The 26,566-nt window shown below is 37.4% G+C and overlaps 7 protein-coding genes across 13 annotated transcripts; 4 read left to right on the forward strand and 3 right to left on the reverse strand.

Moving 5' to 3' along the window:
* The first annotated feature begins 124 nt into the window (after positions 1-124).
* On the forward strand, positions 125-2,671 carry LOC109859533 (splicing factor 3B subunit 2). Its single transcript, XM_020437876.1, has 3 exons — positions 125-168; positions 311-2,352; positions 2,455-2,671. The coding sequence occupies exons 2-3, from the start codon at positions 313-315 to the stop codon at positions 2,521-2,523; spliced, it is 2,109 nt and encodes a 702-aa protein (XP_020293465.1). The 5' UTR covers positions 125-168; positions 311-312; the 3' UTR covers positions 2,524-2,671.
* A 106-nt stretch (positions 2,672-2,777) lies between these two features.
* LOC109859532 (GPI ethanolamine phosphate transferase 1) lies at positions 2,778-6,699 on the reverse strand. 2 transcript variants are annotated; one of them, XM_020437874.1, is made up of 8 exons: positions 6,162-6,699; positions 5,832-6,052; positions 5,543-5,768; positions 5,183-5,468; positions 4,652-5,108; positions 4,219-4,555; positions 3,765-4,149; positions 2,778-3,666 (listed from the first exon to the last, which is right to left on the reverse strand). In XM_020437874.1, the coding sequence occupies exons 1-8, from the start codon at positions 6,443-6,445 to the stop codon at positions 3,235-3,237; spliced, it is 2,628 nt and encodes an 875-aa protein (XP_020293463.1). In that variant the 5' UTR covers positions 6,446-6,699; the 3' UTR covers positions 2,778-3,234. The 2 variants fall into 2 exon arrangements, with proteins under 2 accessions (XP_020293463.1, XP_020293464.1); XM_020437875.1 differs by having other exon boundaries at positions 5,832-6,065; positions 6,162-6,242.
* A 209-nt stretch (positions 6,700-6,908) lies between these two features.
* On the reverse strand, positions 6,909-8,369 carry LOC109859529 (optic atrophy 3 protein homolog). The gene is made up of 3 exons (XM_020437870.1): positions 8,042-8,369; positions 7,765-7,948; positions 6,909-7,691 (listed from the first exon to the last, which is right to left on the reverse strand). Exons 2-3 carry the CDS (start codon positions 7,904-7,906, stop codon positions 7,174-7,176), a joined length of 660 nt encoding a protein of 219 aa, XP_020293459.1. The 5' UTR covers positions 7,907-7,948; positions 8,042-8,369; the 3' UTR covers positions 6,909-7,173.
* Positions 8,370-8,875: 506 nt separating this feature from the next.
* LOC109859544 (N-terminal kinase-like protein) lies at positions 8,876-13,787 on the forward strand. 4 transcript variants are annotated; one of them, XM_020437900.1, is made up of 13 exons: positions 8,876-9,334; positions 9,638-9,858; positions 9,973-10,119; positions 10,188-10,316; positions 10,427-10,638; positions 10,744-10,834; positions 10,920-11,402; positions 11,512-11,733; positions 11,833-12,085; positions 12,175-12,345; positions 12,486-12,766; positions 13,301-13,409; positions 13,485-13,787. In XM_020437900.1, exons 2-13 carry the CDS (start codon positions 9,745-9,747, stop codon positions 13,616-13,618), a joined length of 2,346 nt encoding a protein of 781 aa, XP_020293489.1. In that variant the 5' UTR covers positions 8,876-9,334; positions 9,638-9,744; the 3' UTR covers positions 13,619-13,787. The 4 variants fall into 4 exon arrangements, with proteins under 4 accessions (XP_020293489.1, XP_020293491.1, XP_020293490.1 ...); XM_020437902.1 differs by having other exon boundaries at positions 8,876-9,239; XM_020437901.1 differs by having other exon boundaries at positions 8,876-9,103.
* A 39-nt stretch (positions 13,788-13,826) lies between these two features.
* LOC109859547 (probable glucosamine 6-phosphate N-acetyltransferase) lies at positions 13,827-15,889 on the reverse strand. Of its 2 annotated transcripts, XM_020437905.1 has the most exons (5): positions 15,781-15,889; positions 15,021-15,141; positions 14,891-14,953; positions 14,685-14,812; positions 13,827-14,564 (listed from the first exon to the last, which is right to left on the reverse strand). In XM_020437905.1, exons 1-5 carry the CDS (start codon positions 15,793-15,795, stop codon positions 14,322-14,324), a joined length of 570 nt encoding a protein of 189 aa, XP_020293494.1. In that variant the 5' UTR covers positions 15,796-15,889; the 3' UTR covers positions 13,827-14,321. The 2 variants fall into 2 exon arrangements, with proteins under 2 accessions (XP_020293494.1, XP_020293496.1); XM_020437907.1 differs by lacking the exon at positions 15,781-15,889 and having other exon boundaries at positions 15,021-15,259.
* A 180-nt stretch (positions 15,890-16,069) lies between these two features.
* LOC109859543 lies at positions 16,070-20,517 on the forward strand. 2 transcript variants are annotated; one of them, XM_020437899.1, is made up of 5 exons: positions 16,070-16,084; positions 16,309-18,395; positions 18,483-19,247; positions 19,333-19,570; positions 19,652-20,517. In XM_020437899.1, the coding sequence occupies exons 2-5, from the start codon at positions 16,339-16,341 to the stop codon at positions 19,913-19,915; spliced, it is 3,324 nt and encodes a 1,107-aa protein (XP_020293488.1). In that variant the 5' UTR covers positions 16,070-16,084; positions 16,309-16,338; the 3' UTR covers positions 19,916-20,517. The 2 variants fall into 2 exon arrangements, with proteins under 2 accessions (XP_020293488.1, XP_020293487.1); XM_020437898.1 differs by lacking the exon at positions 16,070-16,084 and adding an exon at positions 16,086-16,176.
* A 231-nt stretch (positions 20,518-20,748) lies between these two features.
* Positions 20,749-25,100, forward strand: LOC109859546 (CSC1-like protein 2). Its single transcript, XM_020437904.1, has 12 exons — positions 20,749-20,941; positions 21,113-21,230; positions 21,467-21,684; positions 21,801-22,080; positions 22,291-22,394; positions 22,549-22,741; positions 22,857-22,971; positions 23,037-23,233; positions 23,314-23,640; positions 23,716-23,991; positions 24,111-24,344; positions 24,530-25,100. The coding sequence occupies exons 1-12, from the start codon at positions 20,922-20,924 to the stop codon at positions 24,731-24,733; spliced, it is 2,286 nt and encodes a 761-aa protein (XP_020293493.1). The 5' UTR covers positions 20,749-20,921; the 3' UTR covers positions 24,734-25,100.
* Positions 25,101-26,566: the final 1,466 nt, after the last annotated feature.

Below are 26,566 nucleotides of genomic sequence, written 5' to 3' on the forward strand. Positions count from 1 at the left end.
ACGTAGTTGTGGACTACTACTTAGTTCGTACGGCGCCCGTTGGCGCTACGAGGAACCCCCCCGCTTGCCCTCCGATCCCCGCGCCTACTCCGCGAATTTTTGACGCCGTGTGTACATGCATCTGTCTACATATATGTATTGAATTAACTCTACAAAAAAAGCATTAAGGTATGTTTAGACACGATGTTTTAAATCTCTCTTATAATTGCATAAGGAAATCGCCGATTCAATCAGTGAAACAACATAGATAAGAACGTTCGAATCGGCGATGTTTGTTGAGGTTATCCTCTAATCACGGTTTGTGTTTCAGCCATGGACACTAAAACTCTACCGAGTCTTCTGAGTCTGAAAGTGGCCCCTCCGTCGGAACTACAGAATCAGAATACGGACAATGGAATCGGAGAAGGGGATGGCAATTCCGTCAAACTTCCAGCTGCATTGGAGCAGGCGTTAGCATTCAAAACGGAAAGAGCCAAGGAAGTAGGCGGAGATCCCAACGACGTTGTTACCGTGAGTAAATCACCGAACGACGACAACGACGACGTTCCCCAAATCGAAGATGTCATAACGGAACTGGAACAGACCACAGAAAAGGTGGAACCTAAGTCAGGCAAAACAAAAAAGAAGAAAAAATCAAAAAGGAAAAGACACAATGTTGAAAAGAAAGATACGGAACAAAAGAAGGATAACGCAGAAGAGAATAAGAATAAGGAAGATGTACAAATAGAGTATATACAAGATATACCAAGCATAAATGACTTGGAACCGATGTATCGACAATTTGCTAGAGTCTTTGAAGCATTTAAGTTATCAGAACCGGAACCGACCGGTAATGATGCATCCGATAAGGGTGAACCTATCGGGCAGTATCCGCCAGTAATGAATGTACAGACCGCTGGCACCGGTGTGCCCAGCAAGGTACCGTTATTGGACGATTTTGACGACGATGCGAATCAGCAACAACAACAGCAAGGTACAGGTGAGAACGGCGCTCCGCGTTTGTCCAAACGAAAGCTCAAGAGACTCACGCGACTGAGTGTGGCGGAACTTAAGCAATTAGTGGGTCGTCCTGACGTGGTCGAGATGCACGACGTCACGGCGCGAGATCCAAAGTTGCTCGTGCAATTGAAAGCGCATCGAAACACGGTCCCAGTACCCAGGCACTGGTGTTTCAAACGAAAGTACTTGCAAGGCAAACGAGGTATAGAGAAACCACCCTTTGACTTACCCGACTTTATTAAGCGCACCGGTATTACGGAAATGAGGGCAAGCCTGCAGGAGCGAGACGATACGCGTACGTTGAAAGCAAAGATGCGGGAGCGTGCGAGACCAAAACTGGGTAAAATTGACATCGACTATCAGAAGCTGCACGACGCATTCTTCAAGTGGCAGACGAAGCCGCGCATGACGATTCACGGTGACTTGTACTACGAGGGCAAGGAGTTTGAGACCCGTTTGAAAGAGAAGAAACCTGGCGAGTTGTCGGACGAACTGCGTACAGCTCTGGGAATGCCGGTTGGTCCGAATTGTCAGAAAGTACCGCCTCCGTGGCTCATAGCTATGCAGCGTTATGGTCCACCACCGAGTTATCCGAATTTAAAGATCCCTGGTCTAAATGCACCTATTCCAGAAGGCTGCGCGTTCGGATATCACGCGGGTGGGTGGGGAAAACCACCGGTCGACGAAACGGGAAGGCCGCTTTACGGCGATGTATTCGGTATATCTCGCACATCCGGTGCAGACGCGATGGATGAGGAAATCGACCGTGGTATGTGGGGCGAACCAGAGTCGGAGTCATCAGGCGAGGAAGATGAAGACGAGGACGCGGACGAGGGCGGCGAAGGTGGCGAAGGCGAAGGCAAGGACGGCGACGGTGATGCAAGCGGTTTAGTTACGCCTGGTGCCGAAGGTTTAATCACACCGAGTGGCATCACGTCGATCCCGGCTGGTCTAGAAACTCCGGAGACTATCGAGTTGAGAAAGAAGAAAATTGAGAGCGAAATGGAAGGCGGTGATACGCCCGCGCTTTACACAGTACTACAAGAGCGTCGTACGGAGGGTCTAGGTGCCAGCATGATGGGCAGCACGCACGTGTACGACATGACGGGCGCAGCAGGTGGTCAAGCGCCACCGTCCGTGATTGCCGCACGTCGCGGCGGAATCAGCGGCAGCGCCAGCGACGCACGAGCCGAAAAAGATGGAGCAGTGGAGTTGACTCTGGACCCTAGCGAGTTGGATCTTGACTCTGAGGCAATGGCATCCAGATACGAGGAGACGATGAGATCGCGACAAGCGCATCTTAGAAGAGAAGATCTATCAGACATGCTGCAAGATCATGTGCAACGACAAAAGGTAAATATGACATTAAATAAGAGTTCGAATTTTTTAATAAAAAACATTTGTTCTTGTGTATTATATATTATCTTATCATATATATTATCGTTTCTGTTTCAGAGCAAACGCAAACGTCAGCAAATCCAAGAGACAAAAACGTCTAAGAAGTATAAAGAGTTTAAATTTTAAACTCTTCACGTATGCTCTCATTCTGTGTAAAATTGTAAACCATTTTTTTAACTGTGTTGTTAAACAACTCGAATCTTGTGCGTGTGAGAGAAAGAATTATGGTTTTTTTCCTAACTTATAATGCAGAACATAGTTAAAAAAAAAAAAAGAAAAAAAAGCGGCCGTGTTTCGCGAAATGTACGCCTGTCAAACAACACTAAAGATTTCGCACGATATATAATAATTTGAGAATTTCTGCTATGTATCATTTATTTTTAATCATGTATTATATTATAGGAGATAAAAAATTTGTTTGAGATATAAAACCATACTTACTATGATATTAGATTACTTGAGCAAATCTGCATCATATATAATTATACATAACTTAATATGATTTGACTGATAATTGATTTAATAATTGATCAGTCTTGAATATTGATGAAATCAATACAACTATTTTCAAAATAAATATAATTTAAAAGACAAGTATCTATAAAATTACCTAATACAAAATTGACGAGTTTTAGCTCGAATTGGTTCTCTCGATTTAAAATTTATCTTATTTTTATGTGAAAAATATACAAATAGTATGTAGGCTCTACATAAAAACGACTGCGCTAACAATACAAACTTGAACTATCGGTTTACTTCTATCTTTGGTCCAATAGAAACCAAAATAATTTAATTGTAATTTATCGCAATATTATATATAGTGTACAAAAACAGCAATTATACTACATGCTTCTTCTGAGGTATCAAATTTATCTGAAATCGGTTAAAATTTAATTTCATCAACGGACGTGAAAGACATCGTACCAGTACGAAGAGACAAGGAAGAGAGATAGCAATGATAAATTTACTGATGGCGCTACCGATGTCGAGCCAACTGCCGTAAGGCGTGACGCAATGCATCAAAGGCAGCGATAGACAATCGCCTAGAAAAAGAATAGCTAATGTAATAGGCTTCTTGTGTTCTTCGGATTCCAGAGAGTAGCTCACGCATCCAACTATCACCAAAGGAATGCTGAGTTTGAAAAGTATTAAAGATGTCATTAAAAACGGGGAGAAAACAGTGACGAAGTGACGCGTCCAAGATGGGTCAAACGAACTGATGCTTGCCATGTTACCCGTGCCGAAGAAACACAACAGTATGTACAGCATCTATGATCAAATATTCAGGATAATATACATATTAATAAAAACAACTAGGACGTTTAAATAAGCACGTTTCTTGTGAAACGCTTCTAAGAAAAGGATACAAAAAACGCAGCCTTGAACAAGTCTCTCGTGATCTTCCGCATGTCTTCTGGGCTCTTCGAAGTACTCGGGGCGACTTCCAGCCAACTGAGTAAATTAAGCGTGAGTATCAGGAAAAACAGCGGCTCATAGGATGCGGACAATAACGTGAGCGGGCAGAAAAATCCGAGCATTATACCCAGCGTTCTTTTCTGGATTGACATTGGATAAAGCCAGATGCACAACGGCGTAGTTAGCAGAATAATCCACGATATCCAGTATCGACCGTCAATGAACTCGGTGTACACGAGACTCGTGACGACTAAACGTACAATTTCAATCACTCTTCGACCCCACGATGACTCGTTGATGAACATTATCGTCATTGCCATACATATGCCAAGAATCCTGAACATAATACATTCATAAAGCTTTTGTTTTTATGTGGAACGTGTTTTTCATTATGTAATCACTTACACAACATAGACGCGTGGGTATGGTTCCACAACTGGGAGCAGTGGAAACACACACAGCGCTACGGACGTGAAAACCATAAGAGGAGGCACACGTTTTGCCTTTGCTTTTCGTATCAGCACTGAAGATAATACGCCTACGCTAAGTGCAAATCTGTACGTCAGTCCAACAAATAGTATCGATAACAGAAACAATGTGCCCCCAATATCTATGGAAAGTTTCCGATTGCTTCGTTTTACAAACACGGGTGTTGACGTGATCAGAGTGATAACGGCAAACCACACGGATATTATGGCGAACATCGCGTAGCACGGTAATCTCCAATTGTTGCAATCAGACACTGCAAACAGAAACATTAATTTATACAAAACTTGATATAAAACGAACCATTTTTTTACCATTATCTTATTTGCTTCGAGAATAATGTCTCTCTTACCTATGTGGCTAACTAGAGTTATCATTAGTAGAACTGCAAATCCGATATTCGTTAATTGCGACAGAGAATGTCGCAATGGAGAGATAGAATATCGAGTTTTTACATTAACAATTTTCAAAAATAACACAAGTATCCAACCGAGCCACATTATTGACAAATATATAAAAAATCGCGTTCGCTGATACTGTCGGAAATACGATAAGGCTTCCTTGCCGAATGTGATCGCTTCGTCGCCTTCTCGAATTCCTTCCATTACATTTCCTTTATCAAGATATTCAGCAGCTCTGCGAACTTTGTCATTCAACTTTATCTCTCGCAAGTCACTGTGACCATTACTTTCGCAACTTATTGCGCGATTTCCAGTCACTTGATGACCAAGTTGCTTCGCGTTACTCAGTAAATACTGGCCAACATACTTGTGATAGGAAACATCGAAATACTGCCACGGTAACGCACCCTGTAGAGAGTATTATACGCGTAAATACGCATGTTACATTATGAATTCTAAGAATTTTTTATGCAAACACTTGCTTCGTTATTCACAGGTACAGAAATTCCTATTAGAGATGCTATAAGAGGAGCTATGCTCGCTTGTTCAACATCTTGACGGAAACCAGAGGATTTTATTCCCGCTCCCCAAACAATCAACGGCGTTTCAGTCTCAGACGGCAAACCACTTCCATGAGATCCCCAATCTGTCATTCCATGATCCGCCGTGAATACATAAGCGGTGGTGCCATTGCCAAAAAAGCTTTCTGTCGCGTTCACAATCTCTTTAATCCTCTGATCGACGTAATTCATATTATTCACATATTCTCTAGAAACAATTATTTATTTTCTGTCAATAAATCCGCACTTGTATCTCAAAAACATTTTACAGGTTTTAACTACTTGGAATGTGGTTTCTTCGCGTGTCCCAAAGTGTCACATCCAAGTAGATGGAAGAACAAAATAATTCCATGTTGACTTCTCACTGTTTCGGCTGTTGAAGACTGCAACCATTCCAGATATTCTTTGAACACCCATGAGTCCAGTCGCGTGATTTCATTATTCAAATTTGCATCAAAATTTTGCCATGAGGGAGGATAACTTTTTCCATGAACATTTTGTTTGCCACCTGAGAGTGCACAATCAGAGAGATGAAAAAAATTGCAAACACTATCATCTTCTTTTAGAATACCTTTTGTAAATATTGGAATTATATCTGGACTGCCCCAAGCCCAAGTAGCATGGCTCTGATTAAAAACGGAATCGAAATCCACTGGATTTTCTTGCCATCCTTTGAAAATAGCACTAGGATCCTCATACAGTCCTGCAGCAATTGCCACATGTCCCGGTCTTGATTCTGTGGGTACTCTTGTGTGAGATATTCCCCAGACACCTTTGTTTTCCATCACATTCCTGAAGAATAAATCTAATAAAGTGAAATAAAAAAAATAAAAAAAATAAATATTTTAACAAGTCTATCTTCTCTGTTAGGTTTTTGAAAATGACGACTATCTGACAATACCTGAGGTAAGGTGGTGGCTTGTCTATGAACGTCTGAAATCTCAGACCATCCGCGACAAAGAGCAACATCCTTTTAGCCGGTGCCCCAATCGGCGCCGGCACAACCGGCAATTCCTTGATGATCGGTGAGTGAAAATTAACATCAAGCACTCCCCACAACAGAAACAAGTGCATAGTTAACCCCCACAAGTAGAACAAATAATTTTGACCTGATTCGAGCCATCGTTTTTTATATTTTTCTGCTAATTCGCGATCCGTAGACTGGAATAACCGTTCCATAAACATTTTATCAAGAAATTTCTAAATTGTCAAAAATGAACATGTACAACACGATACTTCACACACATGTGCGTGCAACTGACGCACATTGACAACAGGGTTTTAAATTGTCAGAACTGACACATGTGTATAATTCTTGTTTAAATGCTTCCAACTGCTTATATAGCATGTTTTTAGTTATGGCTCACGAATTAAACTCGTATTTTTAACAGCCGAGTCCTTACGTAGTCTGTACGAAAATTCTTATCCACTTTTATCAATTCTTCAGCCCGTATTACACTGCAAACTTGGAATTACTGAGATCGATTAACCAATCGGAGTGAAGCTGCTCGCCGGCCGGATCCTTCTGATTGGTCATCTCAAATCACTGAATAAAGGAAAAGGGAAAGTGAAAAAATACTGTACGGTTATCGAAAATGTAAAAAAATATTACAAGTGATATGTAAAATAATTACATAATTATAATACATAAACTTTCATGTAAATTTAATATCACACATATATACATTTAAAATTATCTAAATACAAGGCAAAAATAAATGTCTAAACAACACACACCACATATCTAAATTTGTGTGCATAACTAATGTAACTCTGGTACATAGATGTCACACAATTATATGCAGTGTTACAGATATTTTTTCTTAAAACCAATACCAACTATATCTTTGCCGTATAAATACTCGTGTTGTATAGATATTCCAAAGAAAATGATTAAAAAAAAAAAAAAAAAATTATCTAAGCTTGTCTCCTTTCAATTCATTGTTATAATATACTATAGCACGTTGTATCAATGATTTGTTCTCACTTTCTGCATTTGCTTCTACTATATTTTCACTATTCTTGTTACTTCTCTCTTCTGTATTGTCGTCAAAATTATTGCTTTTCGTCTGTGGCGATACTATTTCGGGTGTCTTTAGCTTGTACTTTGTGTGCTTGGCTAATTCATTAACTGCATCTTGCAAATAAGTAATCTGCGACTCCTGTCGCAATACAGTGTTGTACAATGCCTGAATGTCATCTGTGAATTTCTGTATTTGCATTTGTCGAACTTCTTCCTTTTTGGCCTCCTTTGTCACCTGTCTGTTATATTCAAATATCAAACAGCCACCAGCTATGCTGAAGATGATTGCCTCACCTAACAAACTAGCACCCAGCTCAATCGCCATGTTCTCATTTAGTTTCGCCACTTTTGTAGGCTTACCGAGATTCATCACATACATTTTTGTTTTCACTTCTGCCCAATGATAAACTGTAAAACATTGAGCTTAATATTTTAAGATGTAAAACGTGTGTGTCTTTGAACTGATCAAGAATACACTTACACTGAGCGGGTGGTATAATAACGTACGTCCTAAAAAGTGGATGGTTCTTTGCTTGAGTGACAAGAAACTTTGCCAAAGGTTTACTTATCTGTTTTACAAACAACACACCTAATTTAAGAGCTGGAAATACTCCGACTGCCATGTTTCTTGCCGATTAATATTACAGCAGCTTGTCATCTGCTTTCTAAACAAACATTTATCAATTCATTTATCACAAAATAGTGACAAAACATGTATATAAATCAATCATTTCATAATCGCGAATCCATTACTTCACCTCTAAATTAAGTAATTTCGGAATACGATATCACAGCGCGACTGCAGTGACGCAATTATCATAGACAAAATCTTAATATTTAAACGATCGTCACTGTGAGCATAAGTTTTTCCTGTTAGCAAATATCTGCTGCTTCATGTGAGAGGAACCCTCATCATTTATCGATGTGTTTTGTGCGCTTTTGTTACACAAGTGAGATTTCTTGCAAAAACACCTGTGATAATCAACTAACCAATTGATCACCAACTTTAACCAACTTTTTAAGTGATCGCTGAGGTTGAGATGCGAGCAAGGATGCGAGGTAGTAAAATAGTTGATGAGTTTATCACACTTGCAGTTGCTCGCAATCAGTGGGTGCGTTCAGACAACTCAACGGTTGAGAGATCATCACTTATGATAGGACTATTTTTCAAAATCTGCTGCGGTTCCAAAAGTATGATCCAATCAGAAGTGATTGGGTGCGTTCAGACAACTCAACGGTTGAGAGATCATCACTTATGATAGGACTATTCTTCAAAATCTGCTGCGGTTCCAAAAGCATGATCCAATCAGAAGTGATTATCTCTCAACCGTTGTGCAACTGTTGAGTTGTCTGAACGCACCCAGTGAACTTGGATAGAGAGAGAATTGACCAATCGCACTAGCGCGCGCGAACGATTTGGCAAATTGACCAACGATACGATTGGTTAATTCTCTCTCAATTTGAGTTCTCTCGACCAATTTCCATCATCAAATTAGATAAATAGGCAAATGTGTGAAGAGAACATAATTTCCTCTCTATACAATATCGGCAATATATATTTTTATCACAATTAAAGGGTAATTAGTCCGGATGTGCAACAATACATGTGAATAAGAAACAGTTGTGTGCGCGCACGTGTACGGTGTGTGATGTGTGTATATATGCCTCTGTGTACGTATGTGTGTCGAATCGTGCGCGCATTTCTGACGTGAACATGACGCGAACATGACGCGATTTTGTGGAAGATAATCGCCTTTATGTGTGTGAGAGAAGTTTGCAATAACTTTAAGTACAACAATATAATAAACAAGAAAACAAATGTAAATATATACTTGCATATTTATGCAAAACACACACAAGCTTGATACAATAAATTGAGGAACGATAAGAATGTTTCGTGGAAAAATTATTTGGATCTGTTGAGTGTATACATTTTCCTTGCGTCGCAAATCTCTTGTAATTATTTTCTACAGGAAAAACTTTCGATTCGAACAGTGTGAGAATTTATAGCAGATGTAACAAAAGGCCCGTTGTGTTGATCTGCAACTTTCGTACGTGTTTGGAATTCTTGTTATTTTTAAAATAAACGATTCGTGAACTCTGAGCTTGTTCCAAGAAGCAGAATTTGTACAAAATTGTGATTTTTTTGTTTTAATTTGCCCACTTACAGTGTGTGCACGATTTTCACTTAACCTCTCTTTTAAATTTAAAGTGGAGTAGATTTTAAAGCAAAAACAATTCTATTAAACAACGAAACAAGACAACAAACATGAGACACTTGACATTTATCTATTAAATTTGAAATGGACCGAATTTAGTGCAACACAAATCAATAACTTTTATGTTCTTTACAGGTTTCTGATCTGTGACTGTCAGTGATTGACTTGGTTAGTGATGTCACTAATATATCGCACTGAAAGTTGAGTATAATTTACATATACAGGTGAAGAGAAACTTCACCATGTGGTCCTTCTTTTCGAGAGATCCCGCCAAAGATTTTTCATACGAGATCGGAGAACCCATTCCAGGCTTGCAAAACAAAAGCATATGGACTTTACATAGAGCTAAAAGAAAGGTAATTTAATAAAATTCAATGAATGATTTATGATGATAATATTTTAGCGAAATTGATATTCTATAACTTAATGATGGAAGTATTATTTTTGTCATCTCACAAGATCTTTCACAGGGTACCACAGCAGGTGAGGATGTTTCGGTTTTTGTCTTTGATATTAAAAATGGTGGAGAGCAGCAACTGGATATTGCTCGCGCTGCTGTAAAGAGACTTAAAACTCTCAGACATCCGAGTATACTTGCATATCTTGATAGCCTTGAGGTACAATAATATTTCAGTTTTCTGTCAAACATTTTTATTGAAATATAATCTGCTACTCGTTGCTGCAGACTGAAAAAATGGTTTACTTGGCAACAGAGCGTGTAGAACCTTTGTACAATCGTTTAACACAGAAATGCAATTCTGAAAATGCATCGAAAAAAGAATTATACTTCTCCTGGGGTATATTTCAAATTACAGTATGTATAAATAATTAAATAAATAAATCGCATATATTAGAAAATATTATACGATATATGTTTGTAAATAAGGGAAGTCTGTAATGTATGTTATTCCAATTTGATGGCAGAGGGCACTTAACTTCTTAAATAATGACGGAAATTTACGGCATAATAATGTCAATCTGTGGACAGTGTTTGTTAATGAAGAGAGCGGTGAGTGGAAACTTGGTGGAGTCGAATATATGACAGCTGCTGATGCGCCGTACAATTCCTTACCGCCTATTTTTCAAGTATATCAACCGCCAGAAGCCAAAGAAAATGCAAAACTGGTAACTAAATGGTAATAGACTGTTTGTTAAATGCAAATTTACAAGAAGACTTAATATCATCGCTCTTATATATAAAAACTAATGAGTTAATAATAATAAAAAATAAAAAAAAACAGCTCAGTTGACATGTGGGGACTGGGCTGCCTGATCTGGGAAACATACAATGGCACTCTCAACATTAGTTCACAACTTAAAGTTACAGGCCAAGTATGTAGTTTATCATTTTAATTTACGTTACGCAGTATGTATTTTTATCAATTTTCATTAATTATTGACTAATGTGGTCTTTAAGATTCCGAAGCAGATAACAGCAGTGTATCGAGAGCTCACGGGAGCTAATCCGGAAGGAAGACCGAATCCAGCGGATGTGATAGCGCGATGCCGCACCAACGGTGGTTTCTTCAAGAACGATCTCGTCGATGCTCTGTTATTCCTGGAGGAAATCCAAATGAAGGAGAGAGGTGAGAAAGGACGTTTCTTTTCGCAGCTGGCCGGTCAATTGGATTCGTTCCCGGATGGTGTCGGTAGGTATAAGATCTTGCCGCAATTACTGGCCGCCTTCGAGTTCGGTGACGCCGGAAGCGCGGTGCTGCCGCCACTACTGCAACTGGGTTCCCAGTTACCCGACGCCGAGTATCAACGTCGAGTGGTGCCGTGCGTCGTCAAACTGTTCGCGTCAAACGATAGAGCGACGAGATTACGATTGTTGCAGCAATTGGACCGATTTGTCGATCATCTGCAATCGGCTACTGTCAATGAAGCTATTTTTCCCCAGGTAGAATGGCTTCTTTGAATACTTAACTCATCAGAAACTTCGAAAGCATATCTATTAGACGTTAATTTAAAGAAAATTCCATCATCTCTTACACGCAACACACATACAGGTAGCTAGAGGCTTCCTTGACACGAACCCGGCAATTAGAGAGGAAACGATAAGATCAGTCGTACACTTGGCGCCAAAGTTAGATTACAATAATCTTAACGTTGAGACTTTGAGATATTTCGCAAAACTACAATCAAAAGATGAACAAGGTAGTATTCGCACAAATACTACAGTTTGTCTTGGAAAAATTGCTCAACATCTTCATCCCCAAATAAGGCAAAAGGTAACGTCGATCATATACTACTCGGCTCCTACACGATATCTTTTCGTAAAACATTTTAATATAATTGTCGTAAAAAACAAAGCGAAACATATTTTTTAGGTTTTGATCGGTGCGTTTATTCGCGGGACTCGCGACTCCTTTCCTCCAGCTCGAAGCGCAAGCATACTCGCTCTAGCTGCGACGCAGCAATACTTCCTGCTGCAGGAAGTCGCGAGTCGCATTCTTCCAGCTTTGTGTCCGCTCACCACGGACGTGGACAAAGGTGTGCGAGACAACGCATTTCGGATCATCCGAGGGTTTTTATCTAAACTCGAGACCGTCTCCGAAGATCCTGGTCTTCGCGAATCAATGGGTGAATATAATACACAGTGCTCTTAGTTCTCGAGCGTTTTTTTAAATTACCGATCGAAAAAAATCAATGTTATTGATACATTTTTACAGAGGCGGATGTAAATACTGCGACACCGAGTCTCAGCAACGCCGCGGCTACGTGGGCCGGTTGGGCCGTTACAGCCGTTACAGCGAAATTTTATCGTAGTCAATCGGACACGCCGAAGTCATCGAATCCTCATAACACGTCTAGAATCTTATTAAATAAACCCGCTTCCTTAGGTTCTTATCTCAATTCTTTGTATTTAACATTTATATTTAAACTATTATATATGTTCTTGTACTTTTTATTATCGTAAAAACTTTTGTTCGCGTTTTACTCCTTTATCTTGTGTACAGATTTTGTTGTTGCTTTACTCTAGAACAAGCCAGCAGTTCTCAGAGCAGCGCCAGCACGACCGCTACAACGAGCAGCGCGACAAGCATGACTTCTCTCGAACCCGATCACGAACACGACACGCAAAACACGCAGAACACGAATTCCGATTGTGATTGGGATTGTTGGGATGCCGATAACTGGGGGGATATGGAACAGCAGCCAGCCACTGCGCCATCAATGCCATTAAATCCAGTCAGTGGTATATCGCCGTCCGGTCACTCGCCTAAAGCTAACGAACATTGGACCAGCCTTGAGGAGGAACCGGTTTGTTCCTTGAAATTTTTTATGACATTTTTGTGCGAAGTCGAAGTTGTGTTCTTGAATACAGCTTACCCAACCTGATATGTTAATGCGAACGATGTATAACGCAAGGCTGTATTATTGCTTTTAAATTTAAAACAACGAAATTCCTCGATCGATTTTCCGTTTTTCTTGAATAAAAGTATCTTTCCAGAGAATTTTATTGGTGAATAGTAAATAATTTATAAAAAAAAATAATAATAGTGTAGGTAACATTAATACAAAGTTAGAATACTTGAATATTTTTAACATTGAATATATTGCGTGAAAATAAAAAAAAATGTAAAGGCTATTTATTCAATTTTCAATCTAATTTTTATTTTTGATTCAAACAGAATAACGTTGCAATATGCGGAATATTATGTAGTACGCGCGCATCTGGATGTACGAGCGCGAACTGATAACGAAAATAATATATATAACTCTCTGCGTCGATACTTTCATAACAACTTTATCAGTGACGTTTACATGCAAGGTGTGTCTTTTATTTTTTTCTAGGAGGAAGAAACTATTCAAAGTGTTCAAGATAAAAACGATTCTTCCGAGATAGGATGGGAAGATACGGATTTTCAGCCTCTCGAAGATGTTCAGCCTTTGGAGCAACCAAGTAAATTTGCCTCGATGCACTAATGGTTTTTATTATTTACAGCAATGTATAGAAAAACTTTCTTTGGAATTACAGCTATACCTAGCGGAAACAATAAATTCGAGGAAGCAAGAAGAAAAAGAGAGGAGCGCAGACTAGCTAGGCAAAAACAGATGGAGGCGAAACGAGCAGTGAAATTACGGGCCAATCCAACTGCGAAAAAGATTTAAGTAAATAAATTTTCATGCCGTATATATTAATTAATCATTCTATTGTACATTAAGCGAAATTAAATATTACGAATAATAATGTGATGAAAGTATTTTCTGTATCTATATGATGACTTGTCTGACATGAGAGAGAGAGAGAGGAGTTTATCCAAAAAAAAAAAATGTTTTCTATTATTATTTATTAACATTATATGCATGGAAAAATATATATGTTATGTAAAATTATTTTATTTAACAGTTACTATTTTTACATCCTACAATCTAGGAGATATATATAAGTGAGAGGTGTGATAGTATATTTTTTATATAGAATTTAATTTTTTTTAAAGTTAAGATAAAACGCACAAACATACACATACGCCCGAACAGACTCATACACATACATTCGATATATTTTATATAATTTATGTAGGTATATGTTAGTCTTTCAAAACAGTTTTCTCAGAGTAAGTTAAAATCTATACATCGTTTTTCTCTTAAATCGATTTTAAGGGACTGAGATACCTTTTATGGAAAATATTGTATTGTTCTGTTTCAGAAAAGCAACACAGCCTATTTAATGTCAATTTTCAGAAAACTCGCAGGTAATATTAGATTTTTATTTCTCCTCCCATTTCATGTGTTTGCTTGTACTTAACAAGATTCTGATTTTCATCGTTGGAAGATCGTTAACAAGAGCGTAACGAAATATTTTAACCCGTTACTACAAGTGAGATTGTTCGGTAGCGTTATCATTGTGAAAACGCATGTTGAGATAATTTGCGTTGTTGGTTTCCCGTTTGAATCCTATATTTTCGTAGAATGGCACCAGACGGTCTACGCAATCCAAAGACAACTTGTAACAGTGGAAATAACGTGCCAAGTGTACGACAATTGTCACTACTAATTTTCCCAACGATTTGCCCCTGTAATTGTTGTTAACTACTACATCCTCCAGTCGTCCACGCTATAAAAAAAAAAGTGAACGTGCCAATACATACGTACACATACACACACACACACACAGACACCTATGCAATTCTTATTAAGTTAGAAAATTAAAAAAACTACAAAAAAATTTACATACCACACTGCAATTATGAATGAACTTCTGCTCCACTACTAATGTTGCACATGCAATTACTTTTCCAGAATTGATGTCTTCAATAACAATGACATAGTAACCACCTGCTGTTTTCATGCTGTAAAATCTATCTAAATGGAAGATTGAAAATTATGAGATTCAATCATTGAACTAGAATTTGATTTTCTTATAACTGTACACAAAATTACTTAAAAACTGCTCCTTAGTGACATTTCCAACATCAGTCAATTGAGACAGAAGAACTAGAAAACCTGCAAAAGAAAAATTAGTTGCAAATTATGTATTTAATTTGTCACACTATGTTCATACTATTCGTACCTTTCTCATAATCTGTGTTTCTTAATGGTCTTATGAGTAATTCAGCTACGGGTGATATTGGTAATCTGTCCAATATAGCAGGATTAAAGAGATTAGCTTCATCCTCTTGGACAGATTTTTCCTGGAACCGAAACATTATCAACTGTCTGTGTAAAAATTAAAAAATACACTGTAATTTTCCTCTACTAAACAAATATTGCTTAATAAAAAAAACTAAAATAAAACCATAGGCTCATTTTAAGATATAATTACATTTATACACTGCAATATGTAAACAAACTAATTTAAATGAATATATTTTAAGCAAATGTTTGTAAAATGCCATAATAAAACTTAAAATAGCGACACAAAAACACAGAGTTTCTATTAAAAATAAAATTATTTAACAATGAGAAAAACTAAAATAACTATAGTTCTGTGTTACCAGCTGTTCGTGCAAAAATACAACAGTTCTCAATTAAATACATATAGCTTAGCGTGTAAGAAAAATTATTAAAAAACATCGACTCATTTCACAAAATGTTTTAAACACTGCTAATATGCAAATAAACTAAATTTAAGTCAATGTATACACAGATACTCGTACATATGTTATCAGCGTACAGCAGACGGTATTGTAAAATTCACTCGTTCACCAGTACATACACAAATTGTTTTTCAGAGTATCGATAGAAAACTACGTGAAGAGTCAAAATAAACTATTAAATATCTTCTCGATGAAACCGTAACTTGGAGAAACTTCAACGTTATGTAGATCTACCTGTATTTTGTTCATTTTGAAGTTCACGTTCACCAGTCAACAACACGTCTTCCCCATATAACTCTCCGGTAACATAAAACCGCACAAAAGTCACATTCACAACTGACGGTGTCTGATGTGTGTTCAGTGTTCATGACAGATGATTAAAAGTTTCGAACGCCACGGTATAGAATTGATACGTACTAAATTCTGTCATGGCTGCGATTGGGATGTTAGGGTTAGGTTGAGTCGGCTTTGATTATTGTTTGCAAGATGGTAGGGATCATCCGCTTGAAAACAAAAACTTAGGGAACTGACAGTTTGGGTAAGAGATGATACTGTGTGCCATATAGCCGACAAAACCGTGCAGGTGGCTGAAGACACTTTAAAACCGGAAGAGAAGAAAAGACAGTTTGGGTAATTATGTATGAAAGTAACGACGTGTGTGGAATTGCGTTTTGTCGTCTTTCACGTAAGACTCGACATAAACATCGCGTAGAACAAGATCATCGTATGGAAACATTTAATAATAGTTTTGTTTTTATTTAGCGCAACTAATGTAACAAGACAGATCCAAGGATGGGTCCCAAAAGAAGGATGATCTTATCGGACACGTCGGACGAGGAAGAAGACAGTTTCAAACATCGACGCACTTCTCTGAAAGTGAATCTGAGTTACGCGAATTTAACGGATTCTGGCAATGGATCTCTGTGGAAAACGGAAATCGAGAACGAAGAGGTGCCACACAAGGTGCAAGCTAGTAAAGAACTGTCGAGAAGCAAGAACAAGTCTACGGGTCGAAATTGTTCACAGGTTGAAGAGAAAGATAATCACGTTGCGAGCGAACATGCTACAGGTGATAACGATAAAATGTCTGGGTTAAACGATCGGGTTAAAGGAGTACAATTGAAAGATCTCAGGATACATCTGGAGGATATAAGCACCAAGGAACGCGCTCTCGAAACCAATTGCAAGCGCTTGAAAGATGCAATTTTAAGCAAAACTAAAGAGGTGTTCGATAAAGAGCACGAGCTCTCGATAAAAATTACCAAAGTGTTGCGAAATGAGAACAAATGTTGTGCAAATGCCGAGAATGAGTCTGTTCTTGAATTAAATAAAACAACCGAACGTGCCTCCAATATTGTTGAGACACCGACATCGAACCATCATCACAACACCACAAAAAAGAGACGCAGTTCTTCCAGAGACATAGATAAACCTAAGCTACCTCACAGACAACTGTTTGACAAGGAAGATGAGCAAGAAGAAGAGCAAAAAAAGTGTCAAATTATTGAGAACGTAATCTTAAAGAATCGTCCGCTAAATGTTCTCCAACAGTCAGAACAAAGTAGCAGTCCTATATTAAGCGGCAGCAAGAGACTCAGTTTGCTGAGAAAAAGATCTAAGGATCGAACAAGCAAACTTAATAACACATACTCGACCATATGTTCCGTTCAGAGTTGCGACATAGGAGCGCCCATTGTTTGTTCCACTTTTATCGAGGATAATGCAATCGACGATAAAAAAGCGCATCGAACTGTCACCAATCATCCGAACAGCGATATGTCTCCTGCCACACAAACGGTAAACACAGTAATATCAATGGAGATGACAAAAACTTACGGAGATAACCGAGCGAGTGAGAAGTACGAGTGTTTGCAAAATAGAGACCCAAGTCCAAGTAAATGCGTCGAAAATGAGATGGAAAAATGTAAAGAAACCAGTTGGAAGCAGAACAGGAGCGCAAGTACGCAGAGACCGAAGGATGTCGGTAATTCGAAATCTGTTGTAAAACGTTACGTCGAATCCTCCGATTCGCACTGTACTACAGACGACGAAGATGAAGCGAGCGCGCACGAAGATACAGTTATACCCGGAGGGAAATCCGTCGAAGAAGTTGCGATGATGAAGAAAGCGTGCGAGACACGTGAGTCTAATAATGAAATTAAAATCGAAAGCGAGAAACAACGTACGTCAAGCCTGTCCAAGAGTAGCGAAACTATTCGATCGTCTTTGAACGTGAATACCTCCTTGGATGCGGTAACCGATTGTGACAGAGATAGGAACGTCGACAAATCGAGAAGAAAGTTGATAATCTTGGATGATCAACGCGAGAGTACAAGCACCGTTCGAACTTCGTTGCAAGTGAACACGTCGACGAATTCCGTGCGCCGGCCAAGTGGCAAGAGCAACGTTTTCGACAGATCATCGTTACCTCAGGACAGATACGATCCGATAGAGGAAGATCGTTCGAATGCGAACAATCGATATTCAAAAGTAACGGAAAACGGGGAAACCAACAACGTTGATCTCTTGGAGAACATCAGTTTATTCGAGAGATTACGAAACGTTTCCAGACGAAGGCAGGTTCCTTGCAAACAATCGATTGCAATTTTCGGAAAACAGGAAACGAACGAATCTAAGAACGCGGTGAACGGTAAATCTCAAAACAATATGCGCGCGAGCGGCGATAGTTGCGTTGAAGCAACACCGTATCCAGTGACCCGTTCAGTTCTCTTTAAAACGATGTTGAAACTTAAAACCGAAAATACAGAGAACAGCACGTCCTTCTGCGGTTACGGCACAAATCTCGTCAACAACGGAAAGGAAAGTGATGTAACGAAGTCGAGCGCTTCGTAAGTATTCATACGTATAACATTTACATGTAATACAATATGTTTATATACATAAATTAAAACAGTGTTTGTTTTTTATGTTATTAGAATTCCGAGAAGTCAAAACAAAGCGCCTGCGTTGACCGGAACATCAAAAACTGTCGGAACCGAAACAGTTATTTTGGAAGGTACACTCAGCGGTGACCCTTTTTTCGTTACTCAACGTCAATCACTCAACTGTAAATCTTTGGCTATTCGAAGCCCATCATTCGACAATCCTTCCGTCGTTACCCAGAACAAATCGATTCCGGAGAACAAATTTGACAAAGCGAATCTCGAAGTCGAAGAAAAAAAGGACTCAGCTGACTCGCAAAGCGTGGAACATGTCCCCCTCACGAAAGTGGGCAAAAGAAAATTGCTACCTCTGAGTGACGGTTCTCAGTTGTGTTCGATTACGCCGATAGATGAAAATAAATGTCCCGTCACGGAGAAATCGCCCGTAAAGAGAATAAAAAAATTAAAAAAAAAAAAAATATTGAATCTCAAGATGGATACGATTGTTAATAAGCACAAAAAGACGAACAAATCGATGTTGTCGGACAGCGATAGCGAGAATAAAAAGGAGCAAGATAAGAAAACGCGAAAACCGAGAAAGGTTATCAGCAAGAAGATTGTTGTCAAAAAATTAGCCGACAACAACATGTTGAATGTACTGGAAAAGGAGAATCTCATACAAAATAAAAGAGACCTGTCAGGAGAAAGTAGAGATTCCTTAGACGAGTTTGTGAAGTTTCGCGCAACGAAATCCATTCAACGGAATAACTACAAGTTATCTCACAAAATTGTTATTGTGACGACTGGTTTATCGAAGGGGTAATAAGCTTATTTTGAGGCAAACATTTCGCTGTTTTTGTAAAATTAATCGAAATTAATTTTACATGTTTTTATTTCACGTTAGGGACAAGAGTTTAGTAAAGAGCATTGTCAAGTCCCTCGGCAACGCGGAGATGGAGTTGAATGTATCGAAACGCACGACTCACGTCGTAAGCTCGGGTGTACGTACGGTGAATTTACTTCGTGGGATAATAAGGGGTTGCTGGCTCGTTACTTTGGAGTGGGTCTTGAAATCCTTGGAAAGCAACCGGTGGTTGAATCCGGAGGAATTCGAGATGAAACATTTCTCCAAGGCTGTGCAGGTAAGTTCGCGTGTGCGATAATTGTTTGAAATCAAATATAAATTCGCGCAACATGCGTAAAAATTACATTGCATTTTGCAGGAAAATCGAAGAGACAGGCAGTTATTCGGGCCGTCGTATATTCCAGAATTGTTCACCACTTGTGGTTTTATTTACGTTGAGCTTAAAACTACAGTGCCATGTGTCACACTTAAAGAACTGATAAAGACAGCGGGCGGACATATCACCGAGAATATCAAACTTGCTAAAATTATTATCGGCCCAAGCGGTCTGAGAGAGACTTGGGTTATAGATTCTATTACAACAGGAGAACTGCAATTAACCCAGCTTTATAAGAGACAATAAAGCGGAGAGACGAATAGAAAAGTGTAACTTTTCTATTGTACAAACATGATATTTTGCAGTACAAAAGAGTACTACTATACATATATGTTAGCTTGTTTGTTTTTACATGATGATCAAAAAGTGAGAGAAAAGAAGAAACAAATTTATATATTTATAAGATAATTTAGCTTTACATATAGAAAATATAAGATTTTTTTTTAAATATGATATAATCAACAAAACATTAAGTTATTGCGTTGTTATTCTTATATTTACACGTGTATAATCTCTACTCTATAAATAAGAAAACCCACTGCATTGTACAAAACGGAAGAATTTATTAACAAAGACAAAAATTACATAATCGAAGATTTTGTATCGAATATTTCGATTTCTTTCGTATATTGCGTTTTCCGTTTTCGTTTTTTTACTATATGTAGTTTATGTAAAAATAAATTCAATTTTTTTTTTCTACACATATGAATTGCATTTGAATTTTCACGATAACTCAACTAACAAAAAAACATTGCGCGTAAACAGTGTGATTTTATAAAAACGCGTGTCAAGATACTTTCTGCGCGCGATATCACAATTAAAGCGAGTATATTATTATTATTATTACAATATGTTATCATTATATAGTCTCTATCATTATATTCGTATCAAGAGAAAACATATAAAAGATAACAGAGATAAAAATACACGGTAAAATTTTCACCAATGAGTAATTCCCTCCTCCGTTCGTGCTTCCTTCACCTTTACGCGTGTGCGTCGGTGTGCAACGCCAAAAAGTGAAATGACGTTTCACGGTGTGCATAAATACACAAAGGCGCGAGGCCGCGAGTCTCGGATCAGGTTAGAGTTGAATTACGTACACGGGACATTATTTGTGTTGTGAGTGGCATACATTCACACATTGTGCAGCTACCATACGATGTGTCAAATTGACACACGTCCGCTAACATGCTCCTACGTATTTTTTGTTTAACGACGTATTAATTCATCGATTTGTCTATTGATATCGGTCATGGATTACAACTTAGAAAAGTAAGTAACGGGACGCAATTGTGCAATTTCTTTTTGCGCTTGATAATGACGCAATTGTGCGTCAAACACGTTTACCGAAAGTTAAAACCCGCTCCTCTCTCTCGTTCTCTTTGAGAACGTTGATCTCTTGTGTTTATCTTTCGCGTTATAACATCTTCCGATTGTTTACAGCTCCTCTCAGCCTTCGGTGGAAAAGTGCATTCCGTTCCCTCGTTATAACAGAACAATAATCACAGACGCGTACGCGGGCATACCCGAGAATTTACTGCTGAATTTCGTGGGATTTCTGGTAAGATAATTACGGAGCGCATTTGCCGTTAGTATGAATCAGCGTAGCGTAGCGACGTTTATTATCTTTTTTTTTTTTCAACTTATTTATATCATTAATATTTAAAATTACACCACTTTTACATTTTGATGTCTCTCTTTAAAGAACACAAATGTGTCTAATGGAATGATGTTATTTCAATTACATAATTGAATTGTTTTTTAATATAATATAATCTCACAACGGCCTTGTTACAGCTTTTAGTTGCTTTATTCGGTCTATTACGTAAGAAGGCGTGGAATTATGGACGTCTCGCACTGTTGTACAAATCTGAAAACAGATGGATGGAACTGTTCTATGGTGCTAACGAAAACCGAGACACCGATCCGTTGTGCGTGGAAGCTTCCGTTAATTCTCAACTATCGCAATTGGATCAAGGATTTCTTTCGTGGATTGTTACCGCTTTCAAGATCAAGTTAGCGTTTATCTGTTGGAGTTCTCAAATTATTTATTCTATCTATGTATATATGTATAGCATACATAATTTTCTTATATATATATATATATATATTTTTTTTTTTTTTTGTGTAGGGATGATGAATTATTGCAGCGTGCGGGACCTGATGGCTTGTTATACATTATGTTTGAGCGCTGCTTAATAATTTTAACCATCATGATGCTCGTTGTATCTCTGTGTATAGCCTTACCTATAAATCTTTACGGGACCATGCAACCAGGAGACAGCGCTATGTTCAGTCATACAACAATGTCAAATCTAGACCCGACTTCTCATTTAATTTGGATATACACTATATTGCTCTTATCTTATCTACCAGTGGGCAGCTTTATCATGAGACGTTGCTTAAAACAGGTATTGTGATATGAAACTACTTAAAATAAAAAAATACAGATAACTTGGATTTGTATAACGTGGATATTCCGTTCCACAGAAATGCCGCGTTATATAAATTGAATTATACGAGAGTTATCTGTACACAATATCTTCCATTCTTTGTCACAAAATATGTCGCAATGTTTATGTACGCAATAATTACATAAGAATCTCGGTATATCTTTGTAGGTGCGAGATAGCAGACCTTCTGGAGAATATGCAGCAAGAACATTGTTAATTACAGATATACCAAAGCATGAATGCACTGTTGAGAATCTGAGTGAATATTTTCAGTACGTGGAAAAGGAACTTTTCTAATTAAAAAAACAATTGTCTTAGTGCTAACTTAGTGCTAACCTAACACTTTTCAAATTAGTATAAAAATAATTTTTAATATTGTGCCAATCAAATTTTTATCTTTGTGCTCTCCAACGATGTTTTTTTTAGACAAGCGTTTCCCAATTTAACGGTAGAAGATATTACATTGGCGTACGATATAAAACGTCTTTCGAAATTAGACGAGGAGAGAGATTGCGCGGAACAAGCTCGCTTATATTGCGAGAGTTATTCCAAGAAGAGAGAACCTTTGAAGATGTATCCTTATCCGTGCGGGCAAATACTTGGACACTGTTGTAAAAAAGTGAGTAAACATCGAAAAAAGCATCAATATATGTGTATAAAACAATAGATTACTTTAAAGCTAAATTAATTATTGAACGAATAATCATTTTCTATTTACACCGTTAAATTGGCAGCAAGTGGACGCTCAAGAGTTCTACACTAATGAGGAATTACGGTTGATGGCGTTGGTCGAGGAAGAAAAGAAACTCGCACTTAGCAAACCTATTGGAGTAGCGTTTATAACTTTAGGTACGGTAAAATGCAATAAAGTGTATCTTATAATTTAACGAAATGATTTAACAAGTAATTACCAGGTACACCCGGTGCGGCTAAGACAATGCGCAAGCAGCTGAGGTCTTCGCCTAGTATTAAGTGGATCGTGGATTACGCGCCTATACCATCAGATATATTCTGGGAGAATTTAAGTATTCCCAGACCGTGCTGGTACTTAAATGCCGTGTTAATAAACTTCTTTTTGGGATTAGTATTGTTTTTTCTTACTACGCCGGCGGTGAGTATATTTTTTCATCAAAAATACAATTGTGATAAAAACATGTGTAAAAATATGCGTGATGTCACCTTCTATTTCAGGTCGTGGTAACGAACATCAACAAACTGCCGATTACTGGAGAAATTAAAAATTTAAGCTCGATAGTCTCTTCCTTTTTGCCTACCGTGATGCTGGTCACGGTGGCCGCTACAATGCCCGCGCTAGTCGCTAGAAGTGAATCTCTCATGAGGCATTGGACCAGAAGCACATTGAATCGTGCTGTCATGAGAAAAACATTACTTTTGCTGTTATTGATGGTGCTTATATTGCCTAGTTTAGGATTGACCAGTGCTCAAAGGTTCTTTTCTTGGACAGTATATGATCGCAATGACATGACGCCGTGGGAATGTGTATTTTTACCAGATCAGGTATGCGACAAATCATTTTTGTTAATAAAAATACACATCGCATACAGAAACTGTGCAATATTGCGAAATTTACAGGGTGCTCTTTTTGTAAATTACGTCATAACCGCGGCTTTATTCGGATCCGGATTGGAATTGGTTAGACTGCCGGAACTCGCGCTGTATACTTTCAGATTGTGTATAGCTCGCAGTCGGGCGGAAAGAATATACGTGAGAAAAGCGGTACTGTGGGAATTCCCATTAGGAGCTCATTACGCGTGGCTGTTGTTGGTTTTTACCATGACAACCGTTTACAGCTTGGCGTGTCCGTTGATTACTCCTTTCAGTCTGCTTTATCTCGTAGTAAAACATTTGGTATGTTTGATAGAATTAATCTAGTTCTACTTTGTAACACGCTCAATGTTACACTCATATAACTATGATTTGTGTGTAGATGTATTTTGTGTAATAAAATTATTATCTTTATAAATTAGGTGGATAGACACAATTTATGTTTTGCTTATGGGCCGAGCATTGGCGGTGGTCAGCTGGCCGGAGCGGCAGTTGGTGCTGCAGGAGCCGCACCAGTTTTAGCACAAGCTGCTCTTTTAGCCTTAGGTCTAGTGAGAAGAGGCCTTTCTCCGTTAGCCGCGGTGCAACTCACTGGACTCTGTCTGAGTATTTTGGGTCTGGTAACTGGTGCTGCGGTACCGTTCTCGAAATCTAAGGTATTATACAATGGTGTTATAGTTTGACTCCACTGACTTTCTCCCCCAAACAAGTTTAGATTGTTCATATTTTTAATATTTATTAGAAAATAAAAAAAAACTAGAAATTTTGTGGAGTTATGCGAATCTTTCTTGATAGAAAAAAAAATGATTCTAAAATATTAATTACTCATCGACTCTGGTAGGCACCAAAAAGGGATTTCTCGGCGGGTCAAAATTTTGTCGCCCCAGTATTACGAAAGAATCAGACATCAATAGAGGAAACTATTTCAGTAGCGTCGAACTCGGAAGCAAATTTACCAAGTTCGAGAAGTACCACTTCCTCTTTACAATCTGCACAAGAAAGTCCAAAGCTGTATCAAAACTACGGCAGTGAGCAGAGAGTTTGATTCCCGTGTTTATATTATATATAAAAAATAAACACTCCTGATATATATGCACGAATATTCAGTAACTATAAACTAAAAGATTATAAGTTAGATAGTTATAGTATTTTAATCGTCAATATTTTATAAAATATACGGCAATTGTGCAATTTAGAAAACTACGGCACAAAAAAAACTAATGTACATTCTAAATATTTCTTATACCGAGTCACACAAATTAGCATATACTGAATATCACATGTAATTTATAGCAATAGTAGTGTGTACGGATTTTTGTTCAAAAATCCGTACGATTCAGTGAACACTCACACGTTTGCTTTTATTTGTACTCTTTTCTAAGAAAATTAAGAAAATATTCTGGTTGTTTGTATTTGAATTTTTATTTCTTTTCACAATGTTAATAACAGTTTTTTCTTACACTTTTCTTACAAAAATAATCATATTCAATTTATGTAAGTACATTTATATAACATTTTTTTGTCTCTTATAAAACTTCAAAATATTAAGGTTATTTATTGTGTACAGCTAATAATACTCCCTCTCCAAACCACGTTATTTAAAGAATCTCATTTTTATAAAAAAAGAAAATGTGTGTATATATCGATCTACATCGATCTCCTTATTCATTTTAAATTGTAACAAAAAAATTATCATCCCGTCAATCATTTAATGATTGAATATCAAAAACCTATTTTTTCTGGATTAAAAAGAGATATATAATTACATTTAATTTTATTATTGGATATTACGTATGTATATTAACATGTGTATTAATGTAACGACATTAGAACGTATATAGAGTATTAAATAAACACATAAGTTTAAAATTAACTCTACTTAACGTAACAAGTTGATTTTGTTTAAATAATAATATTTTTATAAGATTTAAAAACAATTGTGTGATAATATGTACATACACTTAGTCTTATATATTTATCAAATTATACTAGCAATAGTTTTTGATGATTTGATAGATCGACTATCTTATATATCGTACTGCAAAAATTACAGCATGAAGAATGAACAACAAATGGTTTCACTTTATTGCGAGAATTATGTAAGAAAGAGCCTTATATAACAATATCATGTGGTAATATTTTATCTACTTTATACATTTGGAAATTGTACATTTCTCGATTACATATAAGGAATATTTGTAGGTTGAAAGTACTTCAGAACTCTTTATTGAATGTATATAACTTAAAATATAACAAATAACAATTCACGTACATTGTTTTTTTTAACGTTTTCTCGGTTCGGTTTGGAAAGTCTTAATGAATGGCTAAGAGACATGTATGTGTATATAATTTCTTAAACAATAAACGATTCCCCTTATTTAAAGTAATGATATCTATATATTTCTTGTGTGTTTATTATTTGCTGGAATAAAAAATAAAACTACTTATGACATTTAGATGTAAATTAAAACATTTAAACATGTACCTACATATTTATTTTTTTTAATATTAATTATCAATTTTTCTTAAAAAAAACTGTCTCTTTGTATACTTGTTCGTACACGTGATGCAGCACTATTCACAAAAAAAGAAGTATACTGAAACATACCGACAGCAATGCAAGAAAAAAACTTCAAAAAAGTCAAGATGGTCAAAAGTGACAATTTTATTAAATCTACTCTCCCCACGCCTTCTTAGTCTTATTAGAGATCATACAAAAGTTTCTCGTCATAAATAAATATACATACACACACACACACGCGCGCGCGCGCGCGCAATTGCTTAATACTGAATTTTTATGAGTAAAGTATGGTAATTGTCTAGTTTAAGTTATATACGTGTGTGTATACACATACACACACAAACACAAAGTAACTTA

The sequence above is a fragment of the Pseudomyrmex gracilis genome, unplaced genomic scaffold (assembly GCF_002006095.1).
Source record: "Pseudomyrmex gracilis isolate BER0280 unplaced genomic scaffold, ASM200609v1 scaffold_266, whole genome shotgun sequence".
Lineage (NCBI taxonomy): Eukaryota > Metazoa > Arthropoda > Insecta > Hymenoptera > Formicidae > Pseudomyrmex > Pseudomyrmex gracilis.

Bases quoted from the DNA above. Each gene is read 5' to 3' on its own strand.
- LOC109859532 (XM_020437874.1), bottom strand. From the start codon at position 6,445: ATGTTTATGGAACGGTTATTCCAGTCTACGGATCGCGAATTAGCAGAA. The intron at 5,769-5,831 runs GTATTCTAAAAG...GTGCACTCTCAG, and splicing joins AATTCCAATATTTACAAAAG to GTGGCAAACAAAATGTTCAT. The intron at 4,150-4,218 runs GTAAGTGATTAC...TATTATGTTCAG, and splicing joins TACCCACGCGTCTATGTTGT to GATTCTTGGCATATGTATGG.
- LOC109859547 (XM_020437905.1), bottom strand. The intron at 14,954-15,020 runs GTACGAATAGTA...TTTCTTTTGCAG, and splicing joins AAACACAGATTATGAGAAAG to GTTTTCTAGTTCTTCTGTCT. The intron at 14,565-14,684 runs GTATGTAAATTT...TTTTTTTTATAG, and splicing joins TCATTCATAATTGCAGTGTG to CGTGGACGACTGGAGGATGT.
- LOC109859544 (XM_020437900.1), top strand. From the start codon at position 9,745: ATGTGGTCCTTCTTTTCGAGAGATCCCGCCAAAGATTTTTCATACGAG. The intron at 10,835-10,919 runs GTATGTAGTTTA...GTGGTCTTTAAG, and splicing joins AACTTAAAGTTACAGGCCAA to ATTCCGAAGCAGATAACAGC. The intron at 12,767-13,300 runs GTTTGTTCCTTG...ATTTTTTTCTAG, and splicing joins CCAGCCTTGAGGAGGAACCG to GAGGAAGAAACTATTCAAAG.
- LOC109859546 (XM_020437904.1), top strand. From the start codon at position 20,922: ATGGATTACAACTTAGAAAA. The intron at 23,234-23,313 runs GTGAGTATATTT...CTTCTATTTCAG, and splicing joins TTTTTCTTACTACGCCGGCG to GTCGTGGTAACGAACATCAA. The intron at 23,992-24,110 runs GTATGTTTGATA...TTTATAAATTAG, and splicing joins ATCTCGTAGTAAAACATTTG to GTGGATAGACACAATTTATG.
- LOC109859533 (XM_020437876.1), top strand. From the start codon at position 313: ATGGACACTAAAACTCTACCGAGTCTTCTGAGTCTGAAAGTGGCCCCT. The intron at 2,353-2,454 runs GTAAATATGACA...TTTCTGTTTCAG, and splicing joins ATCATGTGCAACGACAAAAG to AGCAAACGCAAACGTCAGCA.
- LOC109859529 (XM_020437870.1), bottom strand. From the start codon at position 7,906: ATGGCAGTCGGAGTATTTCCAGCTCTTAAATTAGGTGTGTTGTTTGTA. The intron at 7,692-7,764 runs GTAAGTGTATTC...AATGTTTTACAG, and splicing joins TATTATACCACCCGCTCAGT to TTTATCATTGGGCAGAAGTG.
- LOC109859543 (XM_020437899.1), top strand. From the start codon at position 16,339: ATGGGTCCCAAAAGAAGGATGATCTTATCGGACACGTCGGACGAGGAA. The intron at 18,396-18,482 runs GTAAGTATTCAT...TTATGTTATTAG, and splicing joins GTAACGAAGTCGAGCGCTTC to AATTCCGAGAAGTCAAAACA. The intron at 19,248-19,332 runs GTAATAAGCTTA...ATTTCACGTTAG, and splicing joins ACGACTGGTTTATCGAAGGG to GGACAAGAGTTTAGTAAAGA.